Source organism: Miscanthus floridulus, chromosome 8 (assembly GCF_019320115.1).
Source record: "Miscanthus floridulus cultivar M001 chromosome 8, ASM1932011v1, whole genome shotgun sequence".
Classification (NCBI taxonomy): domain Eukaryota; kingdom Viridiplantae; phylum Streptophyta; class Magnoliopsida; order Poales; family Poaceae; genus Miscanthus; species Miscanthus floridulus.
This window is the reverse complement of record NC_089587.1, coordinates 25,989,358-26,004,048: the sequence shown is the minus strand read 5'-3', so window position 1 is coordinate 26,004,048 and position 14,691 is coordinate 25,989,358. Positions and strand designations below refer to the sequence as shown.

Here is a 14,691-nt window from a genome sequence, read left to right as displayed (position 1 = left end):
CCAGTATATCTAGTTTACCTTCCGTACCGCCCCGCCGCCCATAGTGGTGCGTTCTTTGGAGCTCCGCCCGCAGATGGTGCGGACGTGCGGTGGATGCTCCCAATCTTCGTCGCCGGCGTTTTTTCTCTACGTTTGGTGGGGGATGTGCTCATCGACGTTGCTCTTCCCGTCAATGCCGTCATCGGCAGCCGTGTCATAGGGCTTGCATCGGTGTCGTCCTTTGGGCGCGGCGCGCTCTTCCGCGAGAGCTGCTGAGTGCTGACTGCCACGTCCCGTGGCCCGGTCTTGCTCGGAGTGGGCGTGGGGTTCCTCGCCGCGGGCGGCAGTTCCTCTGCTCCCTTCCTCCGGCCCCCATGGACTCTCGGCAGCTGCATCGTGCGCCTGGTCGCAATGGTTGTGCGGTCTTTGACTTCGTCGAAGCCGTCGGTCCTGTCGCTATTGCTGTGGTTTGTGCTGCTGCCGTGCCCAGGAAGGTCTCCTCGGCGGCGATCTGTCTCTGCCGTCGGCGTTGGGCGGTCTCTCCTGGATGGTGCTCTGGTGGCGTGTTCAGGGCTCCTCCCCCACAGGAAGGACACGTGTTGAACATGCACATCACAGTCGGTTCAGTACTTTGCTACAGTACTTGTTTTCGCCACCTACCATTCAAGGACAAGTTAAGGTTCTTTCCGGCAGTCCGGCACTATTCTTCTGCTTGATAGCAAACTCAGAAGGGATAAAGCGTCAGCTAACTTCTTCAAACTCAGAAGTAACAAGGCATCAGCTAACTTCTGCTTGATAGCAAACTCAGAAGTGACAAAGCGTCAGCTAACGTTCGGTTGACCAGTTGACCTCCGGCAATTATCAAAGATGGTCCTCAGATTCAACGTTGGCCGGACCACCGGCAATTGTCAAAGATGATCATCAGATTCAACGTTGGTAGACTCCACATTTGGCAGATGTTGCATCATTGAGTCCTGTGAAGCCCAAATTATATCTACGACTCGAGCATTAAATTATGAATGAAGACACAGGCCGACAGTCGTGGGAATTGTTGGCCGATCAGCGGACTACCTAGACTCAGTATTAACACAAGCAGTTAGACTTCTCCAGTATTAACATAAGCAGTTAGACTTCTCCTAGTGACGTGGGCATCTCCCAGTGTTTTAGCATTTAAAATTTAGTATAATTTTTTTTCTACCATATGTCTCCTAGTGAGCATTCCCATAAACTATGACCCATGTATTATGACTAGTGGTAATGTTTTACTGCTTAAAAACACTAAGAGAATTCTACCATTTTGGTCGCGTAAATCTCTGTATGATGCAGGCCGATCACACCATCGTCAGCCGGTGAGACAAGTCGGAATGTAAAAACGAGGATCCCTGATATCCCTGATATCTTTGTCGTGGATATCACCTGTATTTGCGTCAACAAAAGCGTGGTATTCTGTTTTCTATACCGTGTAACCATGTTTATGAGCATTTATGTTTGAGTCATTGTTTTGACTCCTCTCTCGTAGCTACGGTGCTATAAGCCAATTTTCAAGATTGGAGGCCCCAAAATCTCTTAGAACTTGTTTTAGTATTACCGAGTCCTTATAAAAAAATGCGATGGTTGTATTGCTTGCTAACTGCTACTCTGTCTGCTTCACATTACAAGACGTTTCGGCTTGTCTAGATTTATTGCATTCTACATAAGCATAGCACATTGCCTTTTAATACAGAAGCTAATTATGGATGCAGACAAAAAATAATCGCCAAATTCAAGAGGTATCTTCTGAGAAAGAAAGGAGATGAAGGTACATGCATTTTTTTTTGTCAACATCATTAATCTGTTTGGAAAACTTATAGAAACTTATTTATTATGAGACGGAGGGAGTGCATATCTTATAATTTGGAATAGGAGTATATTAATTTGGAATGGGGGAGCATATGGCTATGACATGCAGTATGGTAACATGTTATCTCGAGTACGAGTTAAAAAATGAATCCAAAATTCAGAAAAAAGATTGAAACCTAGCTAATTCCACATTGACTACCAAAAATAGCAATGGTACATCAAAATAGATCCCAGAACATCTTTCATCGCCAGAGGATCATCCTGGACAACCTCAAGGAGCTGAATGCCCTGACCCCATTTCGCCTTCGGCGCACTTGTTTCGTTCTTACTTTTACCGTGGCATCTTCGCTAGGCTCTTCTGAAGTACCACCCACTTCTTTTCTGACAAACAATGCAATGAAGAAGCCCTCCAGGCCATCCTCAGGGTCCGTCCGAAGCAAATGTTCAGCTGCAAAGCAAATGAGGGAAGCCATGGTGACTGGTGAGGGAGGCTACATTCAGAGACATTCACTGGGAGTTGCATTCAACTGTTTGGATGCAGAGGGCGTACAACAACAACAACAACAACAACAAAGCCTTGAAGTCCCAAACAAGTTGGGGTAGGCTAGAGGGCGTACATCCTTGGAAAACTGGAAGGCCGCGGCGGTGCCATTGAGGGAACGGTGTGGCGAGCTCAAATCCGAGGGATGTAGCTAAGGGCAAGACGGAGTTCACGACATCCTCGTTCTCTGCCTGGTGGATTGAGCAAGTGCTGTAGACCACCCTCTCCAGTGAGGGAACTACAAAGGTCAAGCCGTGGAGGGAAGCTTCAGTTCGTGCAAACAGTTGTGCACTGACATGTGACTATTCAAGAGAGAAATGGCACAGGGACTTACATGATAGAGCATGGGAGAGAGCTTTCTTCTGGAAAGCGGAGAGTTTCATGACCCTTGAGCTTGTACTCGCGTCATCCTGATTATCTGCAGAGCAAATCTTATTTCACGAGATATTGTGATGAAAAGTTACTAAATGGTGGCACCCCAACCTTGTTCCCTTCCTTCCCCTCCTTCAAACTAGATAGATAGTCTGCAGATCAGAACGAACTAGGCCAAAATAACAGTGGAGTGCCACTTTATTATACACCAAGAAATATATACAAACTCTAAATATATGTGAATACTGTACTAGTCAGTAGCAAAAAAATAAAATAAAATGAATGTGGTGTATATGCACCATATTGATAAATGTGCCTTCACACCTGCCCCCTATGCTGATAATGCAAACAATTCTTAGTGACACAGTTGTTTCATAGTTTCAAGCCAAATAAGACAAGTAGGAGTATTGTGCTAACTACAGAAGGTTAACCTTGCCCAACAGCTTAATATGTAACTGATGCTACTCACAACACACACAGAATCAAATAACATTCCTCCCTTTTTTTAAGAAGGAAACAAAATAAAATAGCAGAATTGTTGCTACAAAAGCCTTTAGTTACCTCTAGAATGTGAAGGAAGCAAATAATCAAGTCTCTCTGCAGATATTCCAGAACCAGAGCACGAGGGGTCCAACAGAATAGCACGGACCTGCAACAATCACCATCATCACATCAATGCAAATGAAAATCATGGATAATGGTTCTGCAAGACGAAAGAAAACTACTAATGTGTCCAGTGAGGTTAATAAGTTACCAACAGAAGTGCTACAAACCTCAGCATATGATGGATCGTTTGTATCTATTTCCAGAAAGTCGCCATTAACTATTTGAATATCTTTAGCAATAAGTTCAGAAATGTGGTTGTCATATCAAATGTACTATAATGAATATTGTTGAACATAATGGATAACATATGACAAGAACACATATCATTGGATGAAGATCAAATAACTAGTGAATACACATGAAAACTAATTTTGTGCCTTTGCAGTAAGGAGACAAGAACAGTTTAACAGTAAAAACTACACAAAAGGAATACAATATAATTGCAAGGTTGATAGATCTAAAAGATCATCAGGAAAGGATACTATTTGCTCCAGATCTTCTGACAGTATGTTGCAATGTCTTGGCCCTCTCTTTGTTAAGTTCGCAAGCTATAATACTCCCCTCTCCATTCATGAGCGCAGCAAGGTGAACTGTTTTGTTCCCTGGAGCCGCACAAGCATCAATAACCTAAGTTTAAATGTTCAAACTGAAATTAATATTCGAGATTATATAACTATAAAAGGTGATATGACAAACTGAAATTTTCAACTGGTACATCAGAGTGCAACATTCTTTACAGCACCCACGGCATATATTGATGAAGCAAATCCATAAACAAGCATAGAAATTCTGTTTTCTACATAAAAATAAAATAAACATTGAGTGAAAATATCAGTACTATTTATTGTATCCATACCTGAATGACCACATTTTTTAAATAAGAAGATGATAGATAGAAACTTAGGGAATAGAGATGGGATATTTTCCAAGTTAAGTTAGAAGCATACACAGTACTATATTCTAGAGAGCATTGTTTTGTAAATCCCAAAATCCAGTCAGATGGTAACACCAAAGATAATAAATAATACTTATCTTCAGTGAAAATGATGGCAAAATAAAATATCAATAAATTTTAGTCCGCCAGATGTAACACACTAACCTTCCAGCCTGGCTTAGGGCACAATGCAACTGCTACCATACAACTAGCTCTCCCCTATGAGAACAGGTAGAAATGAAGAAAAAGGTCAATTACACAATTATTATAAATCATGTGACTTTCTCAAAAGTAAGCAAAAGAATCAGAAGGTCACCTGCAAAAACACTTTCCCATCTGTAACCAATGGATGGTTATGCAGATCAGTTCCAGGTGGGAGTACCAACATGTCTGGAACCATATCATCTTTGTCAACCTATTCAATACTGAGTGACTGAGTCAAAGTCTCATCAACAACGGACAACGGTAGAGCTCAAAAGTAAGGTTGCAGTTGCAAAGATAGCATCATAATGGAACATCAAACTAGAATGATGTTACTCAGATCAATATGCTTGCTTAATAGCCGTAAAAGATAGATGAAATACCATGTGTATTTTGTTCAATTCTTCAATGACAGACTCTGTAGTGATCTTGAGCGTGTTAACACGAAGAAATCGGGGCTTTGGTTTGGCTGAAGAAAAAGAGAATAATGAACAGCATGGCATGCATATAAATTCGAAAGTAGCATATAGTTTATGTTCACTGAGGACTGTACATCATTAACAGATAGGAATCAAACAAATGCAGAGAAACAGTTGTTCTACACCCTTTCAGCAGCCAAGCATGAAACTGACCGAAACTAGTAATTTATTTTGGGAGGGTATTTCTTAAAATATAATCCACAATTTGCCAAGAGATAAGTCATTGTCAATCGCCATAACAAGGCAATTAGACAAATGTGCACAAACATTGAAAGCAGAAGATAGACAATATAACATAGCGTGGACAATAGTTTTCAGTAATGACACAAGGAAATGAACTCAGATGATCATCAGCACACGAGACATTTAAAGTTCACAATCGTACCACCATGATTATGCAGTGTAGAGAAATTTAATTTAGTGAGCTTTTTTTTTTTGAACCACTCCAGAGCTTGAAGCCTTGAACAGTGAAATGAATGCATTTGATTATGAATAGTCAAGATCATGACTGGCTCAGGGTAGAATTGGGAGTACTCATATTGCAAAAAATAGTGAAATATAAGCTACAATGAAGGTGGTCAGGGAGAAGGATACCGGCTGTTTTATTGCCCAATAGGTCTTCAACGCAGCTGACTTTCCTTCTGGCACAAAATTTATCAAGAGTAGTCCTAAGAGAACCTTTTTGTAGCATAACTAATTGCTCGACTGACCCAGAAACTGCAATTCCCTGGGAATGCCATTTCATGTTAGATTATCTTTAATTGGAAGAAGAGAATGAATACACAACTGATTAAGTTGAATGACATGTCAAACTCGTTTTTCAATAGTGGAGGGAAGCAAATGAGTAAAATGGTACAATGAGTAATCAAATGCACAGCTCAAAGTATAACATTAATAGAAACAAGATTTGAACTTAACAATTTAAGGAATAGATAAAGTAAATGCACAAAAACTGTACAACAAATTCGTTGGTTCAATACTCTTAAGTAAATGATGACAAACCTGACCAAAGAGAATGTCATAGGTAGTCACATAAACCAATTCCTCCTGTTTCTGCAAGTGAAAAGGAAATACAACTTAGTTAACAGAGCCTTTGCTGCCTCCAGGTGTTATTTTTTTTTAGGTAAGGCATTATTATACATTGCTAATGAAGAGGCATGTCTAAACTCTAAAGCCAACATGTCAAACTGTCAACAACAATGATAAAAACATAATGCAGCAAGAAAGATTTAGTTACATCACAACAATTGATGCAGTTGGCTCACCTTCCATTTGCTGTTCAGTATTCCACTAGATGTTAAAACCTCTTTAAGAATTGGTAGATCTGACAAAAGGAAACAAAGAAGCATGAGGGGAGAAGTCAACACAACGTAACACAATTTTAAGTATCAAAGCCCTCAACAGAACACATAACCATTGCTCTATTCAAGCAGCAGGAACTATAGTTGTCCTCCACTTACACTCAGATGACTAACACCACACTCCCAAATTACACCCAGCAAGTATGTGACTTTATTAACAAGTTAAATCTGGCTTCTTTCAAAGTTGATGGCTTGAGCGTAAACAGTGAGGTGCCAAGCAGTGAAGTATATTCATTGTCAAATTTAGAAGTGCATCTTGCATCGTGCATCATACTTGTATGACCTGCACATGTGTGCATCAACAGCTCCGTTCTTGCTACAACTCTATGGCTACAAGTCAACAACTCTAAACAGCAGATAATGCACCCAGCCACCCAACACAGCCGCACCAGAGCTCTGCAATGGCATTCCGTCGAACACCTTGCGCGCCAGAGCACGCAAGGCAGCTCGAAGCAAGCTGGGGCGGCGCTTACTTACACTTGAGGGTCTGGCAGACGAGAGCGAAGGTGGCGCGCTTGTTGCGGACGGTTGGGGAGTATACAAGGGATTTTATGGAGCCCACGGCGCGCCTGGTGGCGTCCCCGCGGAGCACGCGCCGGAGCACAGCTGCTGCCTCTCGCCGCGCGAAGAACGCGGCCCGCTCCGCCGCGTCCCGGCTTGCCATCCGACGCTGGGGCCGCCGGTTCTCTCCGGTCGGCGCGGGACCAGGGCTGCGATTCTTAGGCTGTTGCGGTGGCGGCGGCATGGCTGACGGCGCCTGTCCGTCTTCGGAGTTCGGAGTTGCGAGGGTTTTTCCTTCTTTTTTTTTCTTTTTTTTTTTTTCGCTGGGGTGCCACGCCCACCGCTGTGATTGCGAGCGAAGAGCCCAAGCGTTTCTGTTTTTCTTTTTATTATTCTTGTTATTTGTTTATTACGGCCCTTTTTTCAAAATAAAATCGCATCTTTTTTTTAGCCTAAGATGAGTCGATCAATCTCAAGTTTAACTATATCTAACAAAAATAATATAGATATTTGTATCTCTAAATAGATTCACTATAGAAATATGTGACGCGATTAATCTGATGGTATATATTTGGTATCTGTCGGTGTTTCGGACCGGGGGTCCTCAACCGACTAGTAAATTTGTTCTGCGTGCTCTCAATTCCGGATGGTGATGCAAAGAGACACAAGGTTTATATTGGTTCAGGCAATCGAAGCCCTACGTCCAGTCCGAGAGGTTGATCTTGTATTCATTGCACCGAAGTACTCGTAGTAGGGGGTTACAAGCTGGGGGAGAGAGGGAACTAGTCCTAGGTCTCGGCCGGGTGTCGTGTGGGCCGTCTGAGACGTTGCTCTCAAGCCGCTGGGATGTGTGCGTGTGGGTGTTACAAGGTGCTCTGTCTTGTTTTTTTTCCTAAGTGGCACAAGTCTTCTCCTTTTATAGTTGAAGGGAGGACAAGGACAGTACATGTATTACTATGCGGCGTCGTGCTAATAGGGGTGGCATGTCCGAGCCCTATTGCCTGTTCCTGTGGCGGCGTGGTCGTCAGAATGGTCCGTCCTTGGAGCACTGGGGCGGCGTGGGCGTCCCATACGATCCTATGCGTCGTGGGAGCCCCGGGACAGCCTCGGAGTGGGTGTGGCGGCGGACGTGCAGACCACTGTGGACGGACTGTGCGCGAGGCCGAGGCTTGATTGGTGCCGAGGCTGAACTGCAGTGAGGGGTCTCGGCAGGCACGAACCCCAAGATAGCCGAGACCTTGGTGTACAGTGCCGAGGCCTTGAGCGGGCGGCTGATCGTGGGCACAGCGTTAGGATACAGTGGCCGGTAACCCCCGCCGTACCCTGTCCCAGCCGGTATGGCGCTGATCATGGACACAGCGTTAGGACACAGTGGCCGGTAATCCCTGCCGTGCCCTGTCCCGGCCGGTATGGTGCTGATGCGACCTCGGGTCCCGTCGGCCATTCTATGGCGCTGAGCCATTGTCCGTCCGAGATTGCGGGAGTGGTTGAAGCATTAATGAGACATGACGCGCTGTCGGGAGGGTCGGCCGAGGCGGGGGGTGACGGGCCGCGGACGAACCGGCCTCGAGCGACACGGAGAATGAGGCCTCGCGCGAGACGGAGATCGGGCTCCTTGCCGAGGCCTTACGCGAGAGGCCTCGCGCGATACGGAGAATGCACCCCCTGCCGAGGCCTTCCGTGGAGAGCCTCGGGCGAGGCGGAGACGGCGTTCCCTGCCGAGGCCTTCCCTGGAGAGTCTCGGGCGAAGCGGAGTTTGCGTCGGGATGCCGAGACCTCCTGCTCGAGGCTCGAGGCGAGGAGGAGGAGGACCCAGTGGGCTCGGTCGTGGCGGGCGAGGGGCCCACGACTTACCTTCTAGCTTTTATTTTTTAGATGGGACTTTAGCGACCCATTTGATGTTTGCTTGGGGTACCCCGTTCTAAGGTACCTGACAGTAGCCCCCGAGCCTCGGGGGGAGTGCGTGCACTCCCCCTGAGGATTTGCCGAGGATTGGTTTATACCTGCCCCGTAAGAATTGGGGTTTGTTTTCTAAGGTTCCGGTGGGTGCGCGCGAGCACACCCGCCGGGTGTAGCCCCCGAGCCCCTGGAGGAGTGGAGTTACTCCTCCAGGGGCTTTCTTCATTTTCGCGTCTGAACGAGTAGTTCTTATTGCATTTGCCGAGCCCCTAGGTGCAAGTTCGGGTTGCGGGGGTCTCGACGAGGCTGCAGAAAAAAGCCCTCTAGCCTCCGCACGGAGCGAGAGGTTCGTCAGGGGTCCCCTGACTTTGGGTATGATCCTCACGCTTCCTTTCGCTCGGAAGGAGGGGTGGAATGTGCTAGGCTACCCTCGATGGGCACAAGCGTGGACACTTCCGGTGAGCTGTTATCGGGTAGTCCGAGTGGAGGCCCGAGCCCCGTTCGCTAGGGGACGGCTAGCGGTCCAGAGACGCACTCCAAGAGTACCAGAGGGTTTCTCTAGTGGGTGCCGAGGCCGTTCGCTGGGCCTCGGTGGCTCGGTGCCTCCCTACGGTGGGATCCCATTCGGATACTTCCCCGCCGGTCTCGGACACGACTTAGGACGCCCCGAGCGACTGTTCGCTCGGGCCTAGGCCATTCGTAGGCTCGCCCCGAAGTCGTCCCTGACTCTGTTGCCCTAGGGCGGCTGTCGAAACCTCTTGGAGGCCCAGCCTTCGAACCCCTGGACCGTAACGGGCTCGGTGCCCTTTATCGTATTTGTAGCGAAACCTCTAGCGCGGTTTTTAGACCGTTTGTCTTTGTCTTGGGTGTCCTGGCCCTTTCATCTGATCTTCACATGTCCTTTTCGTTCGGACAGAGGGTTTGTTTGCCGAGCCCATTCTGGTCTCGGCAAGGTTGCAGGAAGAGCCCCTAGCCTCTACGTGAGAGGGCCATCGGGAGTTCCCCTGGCTTTTTATACGCCCCTCGCGCGTGAGGGTTTGTTTGCCGAGGCCCCTTTGGGCGTGAGCCCGGGTCGTGGGGTCTCGGCATATTTGCAGGAGGAGCCCCCTAGCTCTGCATAGAGCGAGGAGGCCGTCGGGGGTTCCCCTGACTTTTTATGCGACCCTCGCGCTTCCTTTTTGCTCGGAAGGAGGGGTGGAATGTGCCTCGCTACCCTCGATGGGCACGAGCGGTGGCACTTTCGGTGAGCTGTTATCGGGTAGTCCGAGTGGAGGCCCGAACCCCGTTCGCTAGGGGACGGCTAGCGGTCCAAAGACACACTCCAAGAGTACCAGAGGATTTCTCTAGTGGGTGCCGAGGCCATTCGCTGGGCCTCGGTGGCTCGGTGCCTCCCTACGGTGGGATCCCATTCGGATACTTTCCTGCCGGTCTCGGACACGACTTTGGGCGTCCCAAGCGTTTCGCTTGCTTGGGCCTCGGCCCCATATAGGCTCGCCCGCAGTCGCCCCTGACTCTGTTATCCTGGGGCGGCTGTCAAAACCCTTTGGGGTCCAGCCTTCGAACCCCTGGATCGTAATAGGCTCAGAGCCTGGTTCCTTCCTACGAAAGGAACAAGCCGCGGGGAATATCTTCCCTATTGGCTCGGCGACGGGTGGCGCGCCTTTTGAGGTGGTTTCATGGGGAGGCGAAACGACGTCTGCTGCCGTAGTGGCCGAGCGTGACATGGTGGATGGGACATAACTGTCCTCGCATTTAATGCGGGAGACGTGGGCGCGTGGGCCGACGAAATCGGCTTGTGGTTAACCACGCCGGACGGGGGGAAAACCTCCCCGATTTTGTCGCCTGTTCGTTTCGCCTCCTCCCTGTATAAATACTCGAGGAGTCTCGCCCCTCCTCGTCTTACCTTGCCTGCATTAGCACCGCCTCTGTCGAGCCATCGCCAGAGCAGCGGGTGCTGGGAAGAAGAGGAGAGAAGAGCGAGCCTAGGGAGAAAGCGAGAAAAAAGCGAGAGCGTGGGAGGGAGAGGGAAAACTCACCGCTGCACCCGATTCCTCCATCGCACCCATGGCCGGCGACATCGTCGTTGTCGAGGCGGACCCTTGGGATCCGTCGGACGTCACCGAGGAGATGCTCCAGTCGCTTGTCGATGGTGGACTCCTCCGCCCGGTGACAGACCCCGCTATGCCGGAGTGGATTGCTCCGTACGGTGAGCCGGAGCCGAGGCCTCACGACGGCTACGTCGTGAGCTTCGTCTCCTTCCACGAGCGTGGCCTCGGCGTCCCGGCGGACCGGTTCATGCGGGCGCTCCCGCACTACTATGGCGTGGAGCTCCACAATTTTAATCCCAACTCCATCGCTCAGGCGGCTATCTTTGTTGCTGTCTGCGAGGGGTATTTAGGGATCGCTCCCCATTGGGAGTTGTGGCTCCATCTGTTCCGGGCGGGGCATACTACCAAGTCAACGGGCACGTCGGGTAAGAGGAAGGCGTCGAGGGCCGGAGGCTGCACTCTCCAAGTGCGTCAGGACCGCCTGCACCTCTACATCCCGGCCCAACTCGCGTCCTCCAACCGCCGGTGGTACACGAGTTGGTTTTACCTCCGCAACGACAACGGAGGACTTCCCCCCTACACTGGGTGGATTGTGGGGAGTTGCCCAGAGAGGTGGAAGTGGGGTGTCCCGAAGGTCGACCAGCCCAAGCTGGAGCCGCTCTTGGAGGGGCTGGTGAGGCTACGGGGCCATGGCCTCACCGTGGCTGTGGTCGTGGCCGCCTTCCACCGCCGGAGGGTGCTGCCGCTGATGGCTCGGCGGCGGCGGCTGTTTGAGATGAAGCCGGGTGAACCCATTGAGGGCATCCGGATGTCCTCCTCCGCCCTTTCCGACAAGGAAATTCTTCGTCGGGTGGGGGAGACGGTAGAGGCGAAGCTGAGGGGCAGAAACTTGACCCCTATCGCGATGCGACCGTCACGGGGGTTCCTTTCGCTGGTAGGTCGTGTGCCGCTGTAGCCTCTGCACCTCCTTAGCCTCCCCTTACCCCTTGTTCCCTTATGCGTGTTTGTCATTCCTTCAGGGGATGAGGGACGTGCGCTCCTCTCCGCCGCCCGTTCCCGAGGACGTGAGGCGGCGGGCGATCAACCGGGCGCACGCCGATGCGCAGAAGACCCGGAAGGACGCCAAGGCAGCGAAGCGCACGAGGCAAATCCTCGCGCGCGAAGGGTTAGATCAACGCCGCCGTCAATAAAGGAAGGATGGCCTCCCGTTGGAGGAATCCCCGTCGATGTCGCTGTTGACGGAGGCCTCGGACGGGGATGATGAGGGCGAGGGGGGGCGAGGTACCCTGGACTACCTCCCTGACGTAGTGGAGGTGGTGCCCGGGGCGCTGGCAAGCAGCCCAGCACCCTAGGAGGGGGAGGAGAAGTGGACCCGGGGCCAGCGGTTGCCCGCTCCGGGGCCGAGGCCGACACGCCTGAGGCGTGGGCGTTAGGCAAACGCGCCGTCAGCCCGGTAGGCTTGACGGCCGTGGTGGAGCAGGTGGCGGTGGAGACGACGCCACCGCCCCCACAGAGGATCGAGGGGACGCCGGGGTCCGCTGAGGACCGACCGGCGCTGATGGATACGGAGGCGACGCTTCTGCCACCGCCTCCGCCATTGCGAATGAGGTTCGCCGTGGCGAAGCGGTTGCCGCCCCGTTCGAAGTAAGTGTATTCTTGGCAGGGTCATAGTGCCTTCCGTTCGCTTTTTTGGTATCGCGCTGACCCTGTAGGTTAATTTTCCTTAGTCGGAAGTGGCCTGCGGACGACCTTCCCTTGGCGCCCCTTAAGGCGCTTAAGGCGAGCCCCGGCTCCTCCGCCCACTGGGTGGCGGAGGCACAAGCCGCTATCCACCGCGGCGCGGCGTTGGCGAGGGTCGACCTGAAAGAGCCGGCCGCCCAAGGAGGGGCTACCGAGGCGGCCCCTACACAGACGAGGGAGGGGGCGCTTCCGTCCTGCGGGGGCGAGGCTCACGAGTCGGAAGGGGCCGGCGTGCCCTTGGTTGCCGAGGCCCCCGGGGTCTTCAAGGCTGAGGCGACGGAGGGCAGTGCGCCCGAGACCGCCGAGACCGCGGTGGCTGCGGTCGGTGTTTCCGCGTCCTCCGAGGCCACGATGGCGGAGGACGGAGTCCCCGAGGCCATCGAGGCTATAATTGCGGGGGCCGGAGCCCCCGAGATCACCAAGGCCGTCGTAATGGCGGCGGGGCCATCCGTCCAGGAGGCGGAGATGAAGGCGGCGGAGGCCTCGGTGGCGCCCTTGGCTCAGGGGCCGTCGTTGTTGCGAGAGAGCGCCCGGGAGGCGGAGGTCTATCCGATCTCTTCCGACGATACCTCCCGGGCGCGGGAGGTGGTCGACACTGAGGATGCCGGTGCCGTGGAACAGCCGGCGCCGATCTTGGACGAGGGAAGCTCGGCCCTCGTGCGGGCGCGACCCGAGCCTTGCGAGTGGGACCACCCGCAGGTGCTGTGGCGGAGCCAGGACGACCCTGAGGGGGAGCCTCTATTCGCCCTCGAGGACGCGGCCGAGGGCGGGCGCTGGGGCACCTTCGAGCAATACCGCCAGCTAGCGGAGCGGTCGCTGCGGACGGTGCTGTCCGTGGTGGCCGACGAACTGCCCGGAGTCGCCCAAGAGCTCGAGACCCGGTCCCTTGGGAAGTCGGTCTTTCTCCAGCAGGAGAGGGGCATCTGGGACCAACTTCAGCGGCAGAGGGGCCTTCTTGCCGACGCTAATGAGCTCCTATCGGCGTGAAGCGTGGAGGTGGAGGACCTCCGCCTTCGCTGTGCCGACACGAAGGTCGAGGCGGCCACGGCCCAGACGCAGCTCGCCCCCTTGGCGGCGTGGGTCAAGGAGCTGGAGGAGGAGCTTACCCGCGCCGTCAGCGATCGGGATGCCTTCAGGTCCCGGGCCGAAGAAGCGACGGCCTTGGGCAAGGCCCTCGCCGGGCAGCTGGGGGCAGAGGAGAGTGCGCACCAGCTGACAAAAGGCGCTCTGAACGAGGCCCTTGCTGCGGTTGAGGCCTCGCAAATCGAGGCTGTGGTTTTGAAGGGGACGGTCGAGGGTGAGTTTCAGTCCCCTTGTTTTGTTTCCTTTTCCTTATGTTCGCTCCCTAACTTCCTTGTATGACGCAGAGCTGGGAAGTGAAGCTTCTAGGGCAGCCGAGGCCTCTCGGGTCGAGGCCCAGCGGTTGAAGGAGAAGGCCGAGGCCTGTCAGGCCGAGACCTGACGCTGGGAGCAGAAGGCCAAGGGTGAGTTCCATGGGCTTCCGTCCCTAACGTAGGTTGTTTTCTCTCTCGCTCGATCTCATTCCGTTTTCCGTGGTGCAGAATCAGAGGCGGAGTTCACTCAGGCCGTCGAGGCTTCCAGCGCGATGCAGACAGTGCTCGATACCAAGATCGGGGAGCACGAGGCGCTGAAACGTGCCGCCCTTTCCGCCTACGAGGCCTTAGAGGTCGAGGGGGTTCAGTCAAGCAGCTCCCTTGGGAGCCGCTTGATTGCGCTGAGCAGCCAGATGCGCGAGCGGCTCCGAGGGGCGCTGCACACGGGTGTCAAGCAGGCGTTGGCCGTCATCTCCTCTCACTACCTTGGCGTCGACCTCCCGGCCATCAGTGATGGCTATGTTCTGCCTGATGATGACGAGGAGGCCGATGCGGCGGTCACAAAGCTGATGGAGGCGGTGGAAGGCTCTGGCACGGCGCTGGCGACGCTCTTCGAAGAGGAGGTGGTTCCTCCCCTACCATCTGCCGGTGCTAAAGGCCCTGAGCCTTGATCTGGGCCCCGGGGGCTATGTAAAAATAGAATAGGGGTTATTTTTTGTATCGTAACGCTTGTGGTCGTCGAGGCCTTTATTTCTGAAGTATTTGTGTTTCTTAGTTGTTTTTCTTTTGTTTCCGAGCCTCTGTCCTCTGTTGCTTCTGATCAGATTTCGTTCGCAAAACACCCCTGTGGGGCCTAA

At 52.3% G+C, this 14,691-nt stretch overlaps 2 protein-coding genes across 3 annotated transcripts; one reads left to right on the top strand and one right to left on the bottom strand.

Annotated features, from left to right (window-relative positions):
* Nucleotides 1–1,808: 1,808 nt before the first annotated feature.
* On the bottom strand, nucleotides 1,809–7,124 carry LOC136471385 (25S rRNA (cytosine-C(5))-methyltransferase NSUN5-like). 2 transcript variants are annotated; one of them, XM_066469109.1, is made up of 13 exons: nucleotides 6,790–7,124; nucleotides 6,217–6,275; nucleotides 5,954–6,004; nucleotides 5,546–5,678; nucleotides 4,856–4,941; nucleotides 4,588–4,686; nucleotides 4,437–4,490; nucleotides 3,820–3,964; nucleotides 3,505–3,566; nucleotides 3,293–3,380; nucleotides 2,694–2,777; nucleotides 2,436–2,597; nucleotides 1,809–2,266 (listed from the first exon to the last, which is right to left on the bottom strand). In XM_066469109.1, exons 1-13 carry the CDS (start codon nucleotides 7,055–7,057, stop codon nucleotides 2,061–2,063), a joined length of 1,497 nt encoding a protein of 498 aa, XP_066325206.1. In that variant the 5' UTR covers nucleotides 7,058–7,124; the 3' UTR covers nucleotides 1,809–2,060. The 2 variants fall into 2 exon arrangements, with proteins under 2 accessions (XP_066325206.1, XP_066325207.1); XM_066469110.1 differs by having other exon boundaries at nucleotides 2,143–2,266; nucleotides 2,369–2,597.
* Nucleotides 7,125–11,664: 4,540 nt separating this feature from the next.
* Nucleotides 11,665–14,691, top strand: LOC136468740 (uncharacterized). The gene is made up of 5 exons (XM_066467195.1): nucleotides 11,665–11,694; nucleotides 11,780–11,887; nucleotides 12,531–13,266; nucleotides 14,063–14,187; nucleotides 14,659–14,691. Exons 1-5 carry the CDS (start codon nucleotides 11,665–11,667, stop codon nucleotides 14,689–14,691), a joined length of 1,032 nt encoding a protein of 343 aa, XP_066323292.1.